Source organism: Mustelus asterias, unplaced genomic scaffold (genome assembly GCF_964213995.1).
Source record: "Mustelus asterias unplaced genomic scaffold, sMusAst1.hap1.1 HAP1_SCAFFOLD_85, whole genome shotgun sequence".
Lineage (NCBI taxonomy): Eukaryota > Metazoa > Chordata > Chondrichthyes > Carcharhiniformes > Triakidae > Mustelus > Mustelus asterias.
Genome location: NW_027590139.1, coordinates 1,119,541 through 1,136,102, shown reverse-complemented (window position 1 = coordinate 1,136,102; position 16,562 = coordinate 1,119,541). Strand labels below are relative to the sequence as shown.

The following is a 16,562-nucleotide window of genomic DNA, read 5'->3' as shown; positions in this document are numbered from 1 at the left end:
TCACCCCCCGCAATGGTGTCGAGATGAGCGGACACTTTCTCATAGAAAGTCATTTGCTGCGGTCCGGCGGTTGGGGTGGAGACGTTCAGCAAGTGAATGACCACGCCCCCCTCACGGACCGTCAAGTGCAAATATTCTAACTCCCTGCAAAAGGAGATTACAAGAGTCATGTGTCAATTGTGGCTTGAAATTAAGAAATACACATTTTTTGGGGTTTGAGATTGCTGTAAAAATCCTCTTCTTCTAACCATCTGGAAAAGGAGATTCCAAAATCACAGAATCTCTGCAGTGCAGAAGGAGGCCTTTTAGCCCATCGAGTCTGCACCAGGTTTCTAACAGAGCACCTTTACTCAGGCCCTATCCCTGTAACCTGATGTACGTACATCACTAATCCTTTCCTTCCCCCTCATCTTGAGACACAAAGGGACAATTTAGCATGGTCGATCAACCCACTCTTTGGAGTGTGGGAGGAAACCAGAGCATGCAGAGGAAACCCACACAGACAGAGGGAGAATGTGCAAACTCCATACAATCACCCGAGGCTGGAATTGAACCGGGTCTCTGGCGCTTTGAGACAGAAGTGCTAACCACTGTGTCACCCCCAACAGTCATTTGTCAGTCCTGAATATAAATCCATAACATTCTCTCCTCCTGTTTTCTAGCATAAGATTACTTAAGATGGAATATACTTACAGTGGAAGCAATTCAGACAAGGTTCACGAGCTGATTTCGGACATGAAGGGGTCTGTTTTATGAGGAAAGGTTAGGCAGGGTGCATCTATGCTCATTGGATTTTAGCTAAATGAGAAGTGATTGTTGGAATGAAATTAAGACTGTGACCTTTGAAAGTTAATGCGTACGTGACTACAGGACCGGCTGCGCCCAGCACGTATCCTGTGGTTAACAAAGATCATTCTGTTGCTAACTAAATAACGAACTAACCTTTGAGCTACATCCTGTTATTGAATAAAAAATACAGAACAGACAAAAAAAACCAGACCGATAGGTCCAGATGGTCCGTTTAGCTTCAGATAAAGCGGAACTGAAACTTGTGGGTTTTTGTTAATGGTTGTTTTTGAAGGAATGTGATTGGAGGTCAATTGTTGCTCGGGGAGCCCAATTGGCTAAATACATGTAATCACCCAAAGCTAACGACGAAGTAACCGCTAATGTCTGTATGATTAAAGTGTATAAAAGACGGCGAGCCGCCGCTGCAAATTGAGAAGGTGAAAGGCAGCATCCATGAACCCGGCCTGTCAGTCAATGACTCAAACATTGTCTCTCCTGGTCACCCAAATCCTGAAGCCCCGCCCACCGGCCGCGCATGCGCTCTGCTCCCCGCTAAACAAAGATGGCGGCCGCGGCACTGGGCCTGATCCCGGATAAAATCCCCGCAGCTGCAAACCCGGGACCGGAAGGCTCTTATTCAGGCCTTGCGGCCAACAGCAGATGTTTATGAAGCCTCTGCTCCCTCCCCACCCCAACTCCCGGCTCCATTCCTCCCTCCGCCCCACCGACTCTCACCCCTTGAAATAAGCATCTCCACACTCGCAGGGCTCCGAGCAAAGTGACACTGCGCATGCCCCAGGTACAACGCTGCGTCTGCGTACTGGGCTCCTGTGGAGTGAATAGGGCACTTTCACACCCGCAGCGAATGCTGGGTAATAACCGCCATTGAAACTTCATATAGTTAGTTCAAAATAACATTGTCAGCATGAGGTAAGTTAATGAAATATTGAGAATTGGTGATCTGCTGTGCTCCATTTCTCAAAGTTCTGCTGCAAGACCGTGCCCCTCTCACTCCTCCCTTTATGGTGCTGATCCTGGCTGGGTTCAATCGCACAGTCACTGGTTCTTCTCTCTGTCCCTGATACTGAATATTCACTCTTTTAGAGAATGATACAGCATAAATAGAAACCATTTGGCCCATTATGACTCTGCTGGCTCTCTGGAAGATCCATCCAATTAATTCCACAGCCCAGCTGGTCGAGTCAGAACAATGCATATCTGTTGTAGTAATCTGAGACCTTAATGGAAAAGGGTTTCCACAGTTAAGCATATCAGGTGCCTGGTAGAATTTAGTTGAATGTTTCTGCAGATCTCATATACTATAGAATCATAGAAACCCTACAGTGCAGAAGGAGGCCATTCGGCCCATCGAGTCTGCACCGACCACAATCCCACCCAGGCCCTACCCCCACATATTTACCCACTAATCCCTCAAACCTACGCATCTCAGGACTCTAAGGGGCAATTTTTAACCTGGCCAATCAGCCTAACGCGCACATCTTTGGATTGTGGGAGGAAACCGGAGCACCCGGAGGAAACGTACGCAGACACGAGGAGAATGTGCAAACTCCACACAGACAGTGACCCGAGCCGGGAATCGAACCCGGGACCCTGGAGCTGTGAAGCAGCAGTGCTAACCACTGTGCCACCGTACCGCCCTATGTCATACTGCAGTGACATTATCCTAAAGGGCCAAAGGGAGTATTCCAGTGTGTTAACCAGAATACTCCAGGGCACAACCTCAGGCTAAAGAGGGCACAACCTCAGGCTAAAGGGATGATCCTTTCAAACAGAGATTAGGAGGAATTTCTTCAGCCAGAGATTGGTGAATCTGTGGAACTCTTTGCCACAGAAGGCTGTTGAGGCCAGGTCATTGAGTGTCTTTAAGACAGAGATAGATAGGTTCTTGATTAATAAGGGGATCAGGGGTTATGTGGAAAAGGCAGGAGAATGGGGATGAGAAAAATATCAGCCATGATTAAATGGCGGAGCAGACTCGATGGGCCGAGTGGCCTAATTCTGCTCCTATGTCATGGTCTTATGGTTAAGAGTGGATGAATGTTGGAATTACAAAGAAAAGGCATTCATATCCTGAATTTTCATAATTATCACTTGTCTGGGATGTTTCAGTCTGAAAGAATCCCATGTACTTGTCAGGTGAGAGGTCGTGTCCAATAGACCTGTGAAAGACAAATCACTGTCAGATTGCACTGGGGTTTATGCGATCAGGTCTTGGTTTTATGAACAAGGTCTGTATCAGACTGGAGCTGTGTCTTTGATTCTCCACAACAGTTGTAGTATCCTTACTAAATATCCACCACAACCACAACAGTCCGGAAGACTGAGGTTATTGTGATCACAGCCCTTCAAATTGGATGCACAAATTCTTTCCCACACGGAGCAGGTGAATGGCCTTTTCCCTATGTGTGTACATTGAAGAGGCAGTGGCAGAGTGATATTGTCACTGGAGCAGTAACCCAGAGACCCAGGGCAATGTTCTGACCATGAAACCATTGCTGATTGCTCACTAACATCCTCTGGGGAAGGAAATCTGCTGTCCCTCTCCCCACCCTATACCCATAATCCCATACATTTAGCATGGCCATTCCAGCTAGCCTGCACATCTTTGGAGTGTGGAAGAAACCGGAGCACACGGAGGAAATCCACACAGACACAGAAAGAATGTGCTTGCTCCACACAGGTTGAAATTGTACTCAGATGTCTGGATCTGTGAGGCAGCAGTGTGAACCACCATGCCACCTTGCTGCCCAAATAGGAGACCAAAAGTATATATCCTTGGGAGACACCAAGTTCAAAGATTTTGGAGAGGAAAGGAAGGCTGGAGATGGGGCCATAATTTGCAAGCAAAGTGGGATCAAAGGGTTTTTTTTCAGAAAGGGTGATGTTTGTGTATTTAAAAGTGAGAGGAACAAAACCAGAAGAGAGGGAGAGAATCATTAACAATATCAGCCAATATGGGGAAGTTGGATGGTCAGTAATTTAATGAAAATAGAGTCAGGACCAAGACAGGAAAGAAACTGTTGAAAGATGCAGGTTCAAGGCTCAGACAGGGAGAGGCTTTAGGTACATTAGTTTGGCTCAGTGGGAGGGTGGAAGAGAGGGAAGCAGCAGGGACAGCTGAATGGGTTGGCTCAATCCTAGTAACAAAGAAGCTCCATGACTTCATCACACTTTTTGTTGGGGGTCAGGATGGAGGAGACAGGGGAGAGGGAGAGCCATTTGAAAGGAATGGACTTGAGTCAGAGATAATAAAACGTTTCAACAGATTGTTTGTTTAACATAAAAGCAGATTGATTTGACTTTCATCCAGGACATTAGTATTTATTTGCGGGCTCAAATTTATTTACATCAGAGGCGAATGACCACAATCAACATGTTTGTGATTTGTGATAAACAGCAGAATCAAACTCCAGCAGTCACTTGTCAACTCGCTGATGGCTCAACAGGTTGTATTTCTGAGTGAATCCCTTTCCACATTTGGAGCAGGTGAACGGCCTCTCCCTAGTGTGAATTCGCTGGTGGACAGTGAGTTGGGATGGTCGCCTGAACCCAGTCCCACAGTGAGTGCACTTGAACGGTCTCTCATCAGTGTGACCACGTTGATGAGACATCAGATCACTGCAGCTTTTATAGCATTTCCTGCAGTCTGGACATTTAAAAGGTCTCTCCTCACTGTGAACACGTTGATGGGACACTAGATTGCTGGAACTTTTACAGCACTTCCCACAATCTGGACATTTGAACGGTCTCTCATCGGTGTGAACTTGCTGATGTGCCACGAGGTGTGATGTCCGAGTGAATCCCTTCCCACAGTCGGTGCAGGTGAACGGCCTCTCCCCAGTGTGAATTCGCTGGTGTTCAGTGAGTTGAGATGACCACCTGAACCCAGTCCCGCAGTGAGAGCACCTGAACGGTCTCTCATCAGTGTGAACACGATGATGGAACATTAGTTCCCTGGAACCTCTATAGCACTTCTCGCAGTCTGGGCATTTAAATGGTCTCTCCTCAGTGTGAACACGTTGATGGAACATCACTTCCTTTAAACTTTTATAGCACTTGTCGCATTCTGGACATTTAAATGGTCTTTCCTCTGTGTGAACTCGCTGGTGTGTCTGCAGTGTAGATGACTGAGTGAATCCCTTCCCACACTCGGAGCAGGTGAATGGCCTCTCTCCCTTGTGAATCCGCTGGTGTCTCAGCAGGTTGAATGACTGAGTGAATCGCATCCCACATTCAGAGCAGGTGAATGGCTTCTCCCCAGTATGAGTGCGCTGGTGTGTCAGCAGGTTAGATGATGGAGGGAATCCCTTTCCACACTCGGAGCAGATAAATGGCCTCTCTCCAGTGTGAACTCGCTGGTGTGTCAGCAGGGTGGATAACTGAGTGAATCCTCTCCCACACTCAGAGCAGGTGAACAGCCTCTCCCCAGTGTTACTGTATTGGTGAATTTCCAGCTCAGACAGGTCTCTGAATCCTTCCCCACATTTCCACGGTTTCTCCTCAGTGTGACTGCACTTGTGTCTTGACAGGCCAGATGATTGTCTGAATCCTTGCCCACACACAGAACACGTGTACAGTTTTGCCCCATTGTGAACGGTGCTTTTTCCTTCCATGCTCAAGGTTCAGTTATATTCAGGTTACAATAAATTGGGCGACTCAGTCAGATCCTGATGTGATGTTTGGTTTGAGTTTCCTGACTGCAAATCCTCCCCTTCCAAATCTCTGTGAGATTGATTTAAAACAGTGAAAAAGGAGTGAGAGAGATCCCACAAAAACACAAAGGCAGGTTGTGAAATTGAGCTGGATGAATCTGGTCATTTGTGGGGCCGGCACCAGGAAAAAGTTACCATGGAAACTGCTGGATTGTCATAAAACCTCAACTGGTTCACTAATGCCTTTCAGGGAAGGGAATCTGCCATCCAGTCTGGGACTACACAAGGCTCTGGCCTCAATGGATGGAGAGAGAGGTGGGGGCAAAGGAGGGACTTAATGTATCTACAACTCAACCAGTGGTTTGAACCTTAAAACCGTTAACCTGCACACCGAGAAGGATCAGGGTAAGAGGTGTATGTGAACACCATCATCTCCAAATTCCCTCCAATTTTACACACCATCCTCTCTTGTCTGACATCCAGGACTGGATGAGCAGTAATTGCCTTTGTTAAATATTGGAAGATGAAGGCTATCATCTTCAGCCCGGCAACAAATTCCACTTCCTAACCACTGACTCCATCTGTCCCCATTGCGACTGTCTGAGGCTGAACCGGAGTATTCACAACCTCAGTGACATGTTTCACTTCAAACTGAGCTTCCAAACACATCCTCATAGAATCTACAGCACGGAGACAGGCCCTTCGGCCCAAACTGGTCCATGCCCACCAAAAATACCCATGTAAGCTAACTCCATTTGGCCCATATCCCTCGAAACCTTTCCTATCCATGTACCTGTCCAAATGCCTTTTAAATGTTGACAATGTCCCTGCCTCAACCACTTCCTCCGGCAGCTCATTCCACACCCGTACCACCTCTGTGTAAAAAAGCTGCTCCTCAGGTTCCCATTCATTCTTTCTCCTATTAACTTAAACATATGCCCTCTAATTCTTAATTCCCCAACCCTGGGAAAAAGACTGAGTGCATTCAACCTATCCATGCCTCTCATGATCTTACACACCTCTATAAGATCACCCCTCAGTCTCCTACGCTCCAAAGAAAAAAGTCCTAGCCCGTCCAATCTCTCCCTATAACTTGAGTCCTGGCAACATCCTTGTAAATCTCTTCTGCACTCTCTCCAGTTTAATAACATCTTTCCAAATCAAGGTGACCAAAACTGAGCACAATATTCCAGGTGCAGCCTCACCAAAGTCCTGTACAACTGCAACATAACTTCCCAACTTCTATACTCAATGCCCTGACTGATAAAGACCAGCAGGTCAAAAGCCTTCTTCACTGCCCTATCTACACGTGACTCCACCTTAAGAGAACCGTGCACCTGAACTCCAAGGTCCCTCTGTTCCACGATACTCCCTGAGGTCCTACCATTCACCGTGAAAGTTCTACCTTGGTTTGACTTTCCATGATTCAACACCTCACACTGATCTGTATTTAACTCTATTTGCCACATCACCACCTACACTACCTATTTCCACCTCAGTGACATCGCCCCACTTTGTCCTGGCCTCAGATCATCTGCTGCTGAAACCAGGTGGAGGAAGAAATTGCTAAGCAGATTATGGATAGGTGTGGGGGTCACAGGGTAGTTGTCATGGGGGACTTTAACTTTCCAAATATTGATTGGCACCTTTGTAGGTCGAATAGTTCGGGTGGGGCAGTTGTTGTGCAGTGTGTGCAGGAGGGTTTCCTGACACAATATGTGGATAGGCCAACAAGAGGTGGGGCCACAGTGGATTTGGTACTGGGAAATGAACCGGGCCAAGTGTTAGATTTGGTTGTGGGAGAGCACTTTGGAGATAGTGACCACAATTCGATGTCTTTTGTTATTGCAATGGAGAAGGATAGGGCCATACGGCAGGGCAAGGTTTATAATTGGGGGAGAGGTAATTATGATGCGATTAGGCAAGAATTAGGAGGCATAAGATGGGAACAGAAACTGTCAGGGAAAGGCACTAATGAAAAGTGGAACTTTTTCAAGGAACAAATACTGTGTGTCCTTGATAGGTATGTCCCTGTCAGGCTGGGAGGAAATGGCCGAGTGAGGGAACCATGGTTCACAAAAGAGGTGGAATGTCTTGCAAAAAGAAAGAGGGAAGCTTATGAGGAAACAAGGTTCAGATGGCTCGATTGAGGGTTACAAGTTAGCAAGGAATGAGCTGAAAAAGGGGCTTAGGAGAGCTAGAGGGGACATGAGAAGTCCTTGGCGGGTCGGATCAAGGAAAACACCAAGGCTTTTTACTCTTATGTGAGGAATAAAAGAATGACCAGGGTGAGGCTGGGGCCGGTCAAGGACGGCAGTGGGAACTTGTGTATGGAGTCAGTAGAGATAGGAGAGGTGATGAATGAATACTTTTCTTAAGTGTTCAACAAGGAGAGGGGCCATGTTTTTGAGGAAGAGAAGGTATTACAGGCTAATCGGCTGGAGGAAGTAGATGTTCGGAGGGAGGATGTACTGGCAGTTTTGAATAAACTGAAGGTCGATAAGTCCCCTGGGCCTGATGAAATATATCCTAGGATTCTTTGGGAGGCAAGGGATGAGATTGCAGAGCCTTTGGCTTTGATCTTTGGGTCCTCACTGTCCACGGGGATGGTGCCAGAGGACTGGAGAGTGGCGGGTGTTGTTCCTCTGTTTAAGAAAGGGAATAGAAATGACCCTGGTAATTATTGGCCGGTTCGTCTTACTTCGGTGGTTGGTAAGTTGATGGAAAAGGTCCTTAGGGATGGGATTTACGACCATTTAGAAAGATGCGGATTAATCCGGGATAGTCAGCACGGATTCGTGAAGGGCATGTCATGCCTCACAAATTTGATAGAATTTTTTGAGGAGGTAACTAAGTGTGTTGATGAAGGTAGGGCAGTTGATGTCATATACATGGATTTTAGTAAGGCGTTTGATAAGGTCCCCCATAGTCGGCTTATGATGAAAGTGAGGAGGTGTGGGATAGAGGGAAAGTTGGCCGATTGGATAGGTAACTGGCTATCTGATCGAAGACAGAGGGTGGTGGTGGATGGAAAATTTTCGGATTGGAGGCAGGTTGCTAGCGGAGTGCCACACGGATCAGTGCTTGGTCCTCTGCTATTTGTGATTTTTATGAATGACTAGAGGAGGGGGCTGAAGGGTGGATCAGTAAATTTGCTGATGACACCAAGATTGGTGGAGTAGTGGATGAGGTGGAGGGCTGTTGTACACTGCAAAGAGACATAGATAGGATGCAAAGCTGGGCTGAAAAATGGCAGATGGAGTTTAACCCTGATAAATGTGAGGTGATTCATTTTGGTACGACAAATTTAAATGTGGATTACAACGTCAAAGGTAGGGTTCTGAAGACTGTGGAGGAACAGAGAGATCTTGGGGTCCATATCCACAGATCTCTGAAGGTTGCCACTCAAGTGGATAGAGCTGTGAAGAAGGCCTATAGTGTGTTAGCTTTTATTAACAGGGGGTTGGAGTTTAAGAGCCATGGGGTTATGCTGCAACTGTACAGGACCTTGGTGAGACCACATTTGGAATATTGTGTGCAGTTCTGGTTACCTCACTATAAGGAGGACGTGGAAGCGCTGGAAAGAGTGCAAAGGAGATTTACCAGGATGCTGCCTGGTTTGGAGGGTAGGTCTTATGAGGAAAGGGTGAGGGAGCTAGGGCTGTTCTCTCTGGAGCGGAGGAGGCTGAGGGGAGACTTAATAGAGGTTTATAAAATTATGAAGGGGATAGATAGAGTGAACGTTCAAAGACTATTTCCTCGGGTGGCTGGAGCTATTACAAGGGGGCATAACTATAGGGTTCATGGTGGGAGATATAGGAAGGATGTCCGAGGTAGGTTCTTTACTCAGAGAGTGGCTGGGATGTGGAATGGACTGCCTGCAGTGATAGTGGAGTCAGACACTTGAGGAACATTTAAGCGGTTATTGGATAGGCACATGGAGCACACCAGGATGATAGGGAGTGGGATAGCTTGATCTTGGTTTCGGATGAAGCTCGGCACAACATCGTGGGCCGAAGGGCCTGTTCTGTGCTATCCTGTTCTATGTTCTATGTATGACTTACTCAGTTAATGGGAGGCGTTGGGGAGAGTTACAGAACAAAGAGATTGAAGGGTACATGTTCATAGCTCCTTGAAAGTGGAGTCACAGGTGGACAGAGTGGTGAAGAAGACATTCGGCATGCTTGGTTTCATTGGTCAGAACATTGAATACAGGAGTTGGGACATCTTGTTGAAGTTGTCCAAGACATTGGTAAGGCCACACTTGGAATACTGTGTACAGTTCTGGTCACCCTATTATAGAAAGGATATTATTAAACTAGAAAGAGTGCAGAAGAGATTTACTAGGATGCTACCGGACTTGATGGTTTGAGTAATAAGGAGAGGCTGGATAGACTGGAACTTTTTTCTCTGGAGCTGAGGAGGCTGAGGGTGATGTTATAGAGGTCTATAAAATAATGAGGGGCATAGGTCAGCTCGATAGTCAATATCTTTTCCCAAAGGTAGGGGAATCTAAAACTAGAGGGCATAGGTTTAAGGTAAGAGGGGAGAGTTAGAAAAATGTCCAGAGGGGCAATTGTTTCACACAGAGGGTGATGAGTATCTGGAAGAATCTGCCAGAGGTAGTAGTAGAGGGGGGTACAATTTTGTATTTTAAAAAGCATTTAGACAGTTACATGGGTAAAATGGGTATAGAGGGATATGGTCGAAATGCAGACAATTGGGACTAGCTCAGGGGTTTTAAAAAAAGGGTGGCATGGACAAGTTGGGCCGAAGGGTCTGTTTCCACGCTGTAAACCTCTATGCCTGTTTGCCCTGGATCAAAGTGACACCCAGGAACTCCCAAATGCTGCAGCTTGAATGTGTACAAATAAACTGTTTCTTTTATCCAATGATAATTTATTTTTGTTTTAAGTATTTTATTAACCTTACCACCTGTTGCTATACTATTTTGATCCTTAGGAACAGAATAAATTTTAGTTACTGAGCAGATACTCACCAAAAATCTAGCTTCTTCTCCTGTAGAAGAGTAAGATCACTTCCCAAAGGCTGAGAAAGTTAGAAAGCAAAAGGGCACCCCTTTCCCTTCCTTCCCTAACTCCCTTAATTACCCAACTCCCAGAACTATATTCTAAGCTGCACTCAAGTGATGCCGGTTCAGAGCTGTTTCTGAGCTGTCGATTCAATACAATACTCACTTGCTGACATGGACATCAAGGCCTGTATGGGTCTCCAGGCCATCATGCACACCATCATGATAGGGAGGATGGAGATTGTGTTGCCAGTCATTTACATGATGAACAGATTCATGGGCAGCTGCTTCAATGGGCCCAAGGCAATGTCCCAGCAGCACTGAAAACAGAAAGTGAGCAGGGTATCAGTAAAGGGGGCCGGTTAGGGGAGGCCATATACTGATCTTATACCCAGGCCTGGAAGTAAGGATGACGATTAACCCTTTATCACACAGGCTGCTGTGGTTCACCAAGGTACTTGACCACCGTGGACAAACCAGGGGCATTGTCAGCCACCCACTAAAGACACATTCAAATCCAACTTACTTTCTCAACCAGGATCCGGTCTGTTTCTTGGACGCAGATGTCCGGTAGCTGTTTGTCCGAATATGCGACTGGGTACATGGAGTCTCTCTGGCCACACTGTTGATCACGGCTCCTATGAGAAACAGAAAACACAAGTTGGTCACTCTTTCAAGACCTTCTTTAAAGAAGGAGTCTCTCTTTTGAGGACCCCAACGTGGTGGCAATAGTGCCAGCACGAACTAAAGCTTGGGCAAACCTCAGACACACACTGCCATTGCGTGTACCAAACTGCCAGGGGAATGGAGGGATGTAGAAGTAGATTTAGTGTGAATTGATAATCAGGGTGCCAATCCGCTTGCCCTCCATTTAGGGACAAAGCGACAAATCACCAGATGTACCAAATTGTATCTTGAAAACAAACTGAGGGTTATTGAGAGAGATCCAGTTCAGCACCCGGCCCTGGAAACGAGCAATCGTTCCTCCAACCACCACCGCAGTTGGCACCTGATCAGGTGGAGGGGCTGAAACCAAAAGGGCATCTCAGGGTCATGACCTGGGGAAAAGATGCCAAGTGGGGTCTGCGTGGTTTCTGGGGGATTTGAGGGGCTGCTTTGTGCTGAGGAGCTCGGTGAGGGGTAAAAGCGACGTGAAAAACCCGGGGTTGGGAAGTTTTGGGTTGGTGTCACATCCCCAGGTCGCCTTCGCTGGAGAGGCGGGCTGACCCGACTTGCCTCCTACTCGAGCCCCCGGCTCCCCGCGCGGCCTCCGCACCTGCTGCTGCTGTCGCTCAAGTTGAGCTCGAGGGTCCACTTGTGCCAGCGCGCGCTGTTGGCGAGCCCCGCCCCTGCAGCCATGGCAACGCCTGCCACCGTTAACCGTTCCCCCCTTTCAAATCTGATTCCGATCTGGAGAAGAACCCGCGCGCTTCCGTCAACAAACCACACCCGCTGCAATGCGCATGTGCGATCCCAACCTCCTCAGCGTTCTGCGTACACCGCCCATTGCCCCGCCCCCCACATCGTCGCCATCTTTGTTAAGGGCACATTGGTTCTTCATCTTCCGTCCAGACGGAGGACGTCTGCCCCACACAAAGATGGACATCACTTAATATCAGAGATATTTAAAATATTGCTTTTATCGCTTCAACCGTAACGCCGCATAAAACGTCAATAAAACCGAAAGGACATTGTCTCCTCATTCAGCAACCAAAATCATAAGAATCCATTGTTAATAGGTTTCTCCACAGATGCCGCCAGGTCTGCTGAGTTTATCCAGTATTTTCAGTTTAAGTTTCCCAATTCCAACATCCGCAGTATTTTACTTTTATTTCCTTCCCATTCTACCTCCAGTGCAACTGGATACCATGAGTAAAGCTACCACCAGGCTGATCCTTCCGGGTGGAACAGTGGTTAGCATTTACAGTGCTTGGGATCTGGATTTGATTCTTGCCTTGGGTGACTGTGCGGAGTCCATCCACTGTGGTTGACAGGGCTCTTGACTGTGTCCAACTCATCCCCCAGGCCACTGCTCGCACCCCCTCCCCTCCCTCCTAGAAAGAGGACAGGGCTCCCCTTGTTCATGCTTTTTACCAGACCAGAGACCAGCCTCCGTGTTCAAAGTATCATCCTCCGCCATTGCTGCCAACTCCAGCATGAAGCCACTCCTCAACACATCTTCACCTCACCCCTCACACCCATCAGCATTCCACAAGGAAGGTTCTCTCTGGGGCACCCTGGTCCACACCTCCATCCCACCCAACATCCCATCCCCTACCCACAGCATCTTCTCGTGCAATGGTAGAAGGTGCAACACCTGCCCCCTTTACCTCCTCCCTGCTCACCATCCCAGGTCCTAAACACCCCTTTCAGGTGAAGCAGCGATTCACATGCATCTCCTTCAGTCTAGTCTATTGCATTCGCTCCTCCCCATGAAGTCTACTCTCCTACATTGGAGAGACCAAACACAAACTGGGTGATCGCTTTGCTGAACACCTTCAGTCCGTCTGCAAGCAGGACCCAGAACTTCCAGTTCTTGCCACTTCAACACAGCACCCTGCTCTCCTGTCCACATGTCCGTCCTTGGCCTTTTGCAATGTTTGAATGAACCCCAACGCAAACTGGAGGAACAGCACCTCATCTTCCGATTGGACACTTTACAGCCTTCTGGAATAAACATTGAGTTCAACAACTTCAGAGCATGAACTCGCCCCGCCACCTTTATCCCCTTTCCATTTATTTTATTTCATACTGTTTGTTCTTTTCATCTCATTTACCCATTTTTATCATACTTCTTTCTCATTTCCATTTTTCCATTTCTTCATTCCTGCTCTCCACCCTTCCACCCTTCCACCCATAATTTAAATCTTTTCTGCTTTTCTTTGCCCTTAGCTCTGATGAAGGGTCATCCAGACTTGAATCGTTGGCTGGTTACTCAATATTTGTTTCGTTATTCGATATTAAATATTAATACATGTATGTAATACATACGTCTTCATTCTGAATTGAATATCTCGGGAATATGCAACATTGAATTGCAAACATGACTGACCAATAAAAGAAATTGAGTCACAGGGTAATACACATCCCATGGTGCTTATTTGAGACAGTCAGCTTTTAAACAAAATCAGATATCTTTAAAGGGAAGAGATTTAAGAATGATCTGTTAGTTGTACTTGATCCCTCATTATTTTGCGTGTGAAATATTCTGGTGCTTAAATCCCGTTCATCTATAGGAAAGTCCAGCAGATCTACACTGAGTCTCGATTTCTTCATCTGCCTGAGTGCTTTTTCCTATTTCTTTATTATGAAGAACAATTTTAAAAAGAGGCTTCTGGGCAATGTCTGCCATTTCCTCTAGTTCATTTACAGTTTCACTTGTGTCTGTCTTTATGAGCACACAATACTATTTGACATGTTTCAGATGGTGATTAACTATGTTAGTCTGCATTTATAAAACCATTAAGTTCTGTTGTGGTTTGAACAAGTTGCTGATATGCGCACGGTGTCCAAATACACACATTTATTTCCTCATTGCGTCTTAAACTACAGCATTTCTGATTTTGCTGAGAGCATTTGTGGCCGAGTTTAGAGCAAAGATAATATGGCTGCAACATCGAGATTCGGAATGTGTGCAGCAAAAACTGAAGCCATGCAAAACGACCCTCACAATAAATTAATGTTTCTGCCCGGTTTCGAACCGGGGACCTTTCGCGTGTTAGGCGAACGTGATAACCACTACACTACAGAAACAACTGACAGCAGAGCGCCACCAATTGGCCTGACCGCAATATTCACCTCCACTGTGTTGCTGCAGGTTCTAATGGTTACACTGAGAGCCCATGTCAATTAATACAAGACAAAAAACGTTTCTTTCAACTTGATTTCTCAACTCATCTTGAACTTCAACATTTAAAAGTGGTCGTCCAGCAAACATCTAAGGAGCAATGATTTCTGCTCAATCATTAATGCATCATTCTCATCTTCCTTCGAATAATTTTAACCAGCTCCACCCAGTGCTTGTTTGCTGTTCAATGTTTAATATTAATATATTTTTGTTAATTACATATCACCTCATTCTGAATTGAATATCTCTGAAATATACAACATTGAATTGCAAGCATGACTGACCAACAAAAGGAATCGAGTCACTGGGTAGTACACATCCCATGGTGCTTATTTGAGACAGTCAGCTTTTAAACAAAATCAGATATCTTTAAAGGGAAGAGATTTAAGAATGATCTGTTAGTTATACTTCATCCCTCTTTACTCTGTGAGTGAAACATTCTGGCGCCTAAATCTCGTTCATCTGCAGGAAGCCCAGCAGATCCGCACTGATTCTCGATTTCCTCATCTGTCTGAGTGGCTTTTCCTAATTCTTTACTCTGAACAACGATGTTAAAAAGATGGTTCTGTGCAATGTGCGCTATTTCCTCTAGTTCAGTTACAGTTTCACGTATGCCTGTCTTTATACTGTTAGGAGTCTAACAACACCAGGTTAAAGCCCAACAGGTTTATTTGGTAGCAAACGCCACTAGCTACCAAATAAACCTGTTGGACTTTAACCTGGTGTTGTCAGACTCCTTACTGTGTTTACCCCAGTCCAACGCCGGCATCTCCACATCATTTATACTTTTAGATATGTTTCAGATGGTGATTAACTTTGTTCGTCTGCATCAATAAAGCCATTAAATTCTGTTGTGGACTGAACGAGTTGCTGATATGAACACGGTGTCAAAAAGGGACCTCTATTTCCTTTCATTGCGTCATAAAAATACAAGATTTCAGATTTTGCTGAAAGATTTTGAGGCCGAGGTCAGAGCAAAGATAACATGGCTTTAATATCGAGTTTCGGACGATGTTCAACAACAAATTTAAATCATGTAAACTTCCCTCATCCTTAAAGAACAAACACTAATAACATTCCGGCATGGCTTTGAACTGGGCAGCTTTCGTGTGTGAGGTGAATGCAATCACCACTTGCAAGCACCCAATGGGACTCTCTTGAAATGTTGCAACACTCATTGGGAATGCTGTAGACATATTGATCCAAGAATGATTGAAAATGGTTGACAATGGCAGGCAACAATAAGAGGCCCTTTGACCCACAATGCCTATGCCAATTATTTGATTACGAGCTACCCAACTGATGTATCGGTGCGGGCTTGGTGGGCCGAAGGGCCTGTTCCTGTGCTGCACTGTTCTTTGTTCTCATTTTAGTTTCCTCCTCTGATTCCATGAAGCTGATTTTTCTCCCTTTCAAGTCATTGTCCAATCCCCATTTGAAGAAGGGGTTTCTGTGGAATCCGTGTCCATACAGTTTGCTTTAAGTAACAACGTTTCCTTGATCCAATGGCATGAAGTATTGGATATAGCTTCCCGACATAGTTTTCAATGTAAACATATATTTATTTATGCAATTGATTTCATATTGAATTTACAAAACGAGTTTAATCGGATGAAGCATCTCCTCATTATTTCTGAATTATATATAATATAACTAATTAACTTCACAACTTTCCACAGAATGTGGAATAGAACAGAGGAGAATGAATCACCTGCACCCAAAGCAGTCTCCTTGTGTTGTCCTCCTGTGTCCCGAACATTTGATCCGATAACATTGAGAATGGGTGGGGAATCAGTCTTACCTACACTGACCTCACACGGGGCGGCACAGTGGCACATAGCTACCTCACAGCGCCAGGGACCCGGGTTCGATGCCTGGCTTGGGTCTGTGTGCAGTTTGCGTGTTCTTCCTGTGTGTACACGGGTTTCCTCTGTGTGCTCTGGTTTTCTCCCACAGTCCAAAAGACGCACTGGTTAGGTGCATCGCCACGCTAAAGTTCTCCCTTAGTGTATCCGAATAGGTGGCGGAGTGTGGCGACTAGGGGATTTTCACAGTAACTTCATTGCAGTATGAATGTTATCCCACTTGTGACACTAATAAAAAACTTTAAACATGACACGGACACATCCAGAATATGTTTGACTGTAAAAAATAAATCCATCCATTGTTGCTTATTCTCCAATAGTCGTCAATTGCTTATAGTCATCAATTAATGATCACC

At 45.9% G+C, this 16,562-nt stretch overlaps 2 protein-coding genes and 1 non-coding gene across 7 annotated transcripts in view; all 3 read right to left on the bottom strand.

Annotated features, from left to right (window-relative positions):
• Positions 1–16,562, bottom strand: part of LOC144483992 (uncharacterized) — a 126,425-nt gene that overhangs the window by 33,196 nt on the left and 76,667 nt on the right. The window contains exons 5-6 of the mRNA XM_078202568.1: positions 11,738–11,904; positions 11,021–11,132 (exon numbers count right to left, since the gene is read on the bottom strand). Coding sequence (XP_078058694.1) covers positions 11,021–11,132; positions 11,738–11,904 — 279 coding nt within the window. The remainder of the gene's footprint in view (positions 1–11,020; positions 11,133–11,737; positions 11,905–16,562) is intronic.
• Positions 4,108–11,957, bottom strand: LOC144483951 (uncharacterized). Of its 5 annotated transcripts, none has more exons than XM_078202515.1 (4): positions 11,731–11,957; positions 11,021–11,132; positions 10,661–10,814; positions 4,108–5,532 (listed from the first exon to the last, which is right to left on the bottom strand). In XM_078202515.1, the coding sequence occupies exon 4, from the start codon at positions 5,421–5,423 to the stop codon at positions 4,227–4,229; it is 1,197 nt and encodes a 398-aa protein (XP_078058641.1). In that variant the 5' UTR covers positions 5,424–5,532; positions 10,661–10,814; positions 11,021–11,132; positions 11,731–11,957; the 3' UTR covers positions 4,108–4,226. The 5 variants fall into 5 exon arrangements, with proteins under 5 accessions (XP_078058641.1, XP_078058638.1, XP_078058642.1 ...); XM_078202512.1 differs by having other exon boundaries at positions 4,114–5,532; positions 11,771–11,957; XM_078202516.1 differs by lacking the exon at positions 10,661–10,814 and having other exon boundaries at positions 4,114–5,532.
• On the bottom strand, positions 14,175–14,247 carry trnav-aac (transfer RNA valine (anticodon AAC)). The gene has a single exon. It is a non-coding gene; the product is annotated as a tRNA-Val (tRNA).

Excerpts from the sequence above, each read along its gene's own strand:
- LOC144483951 (XM_078202515.1), bottom strand. The coding sequence starts at position 5,423 with ATGGAAGGAAAAAGCACCGTTCACAATGGGGCAAAACTGTACACGTGT.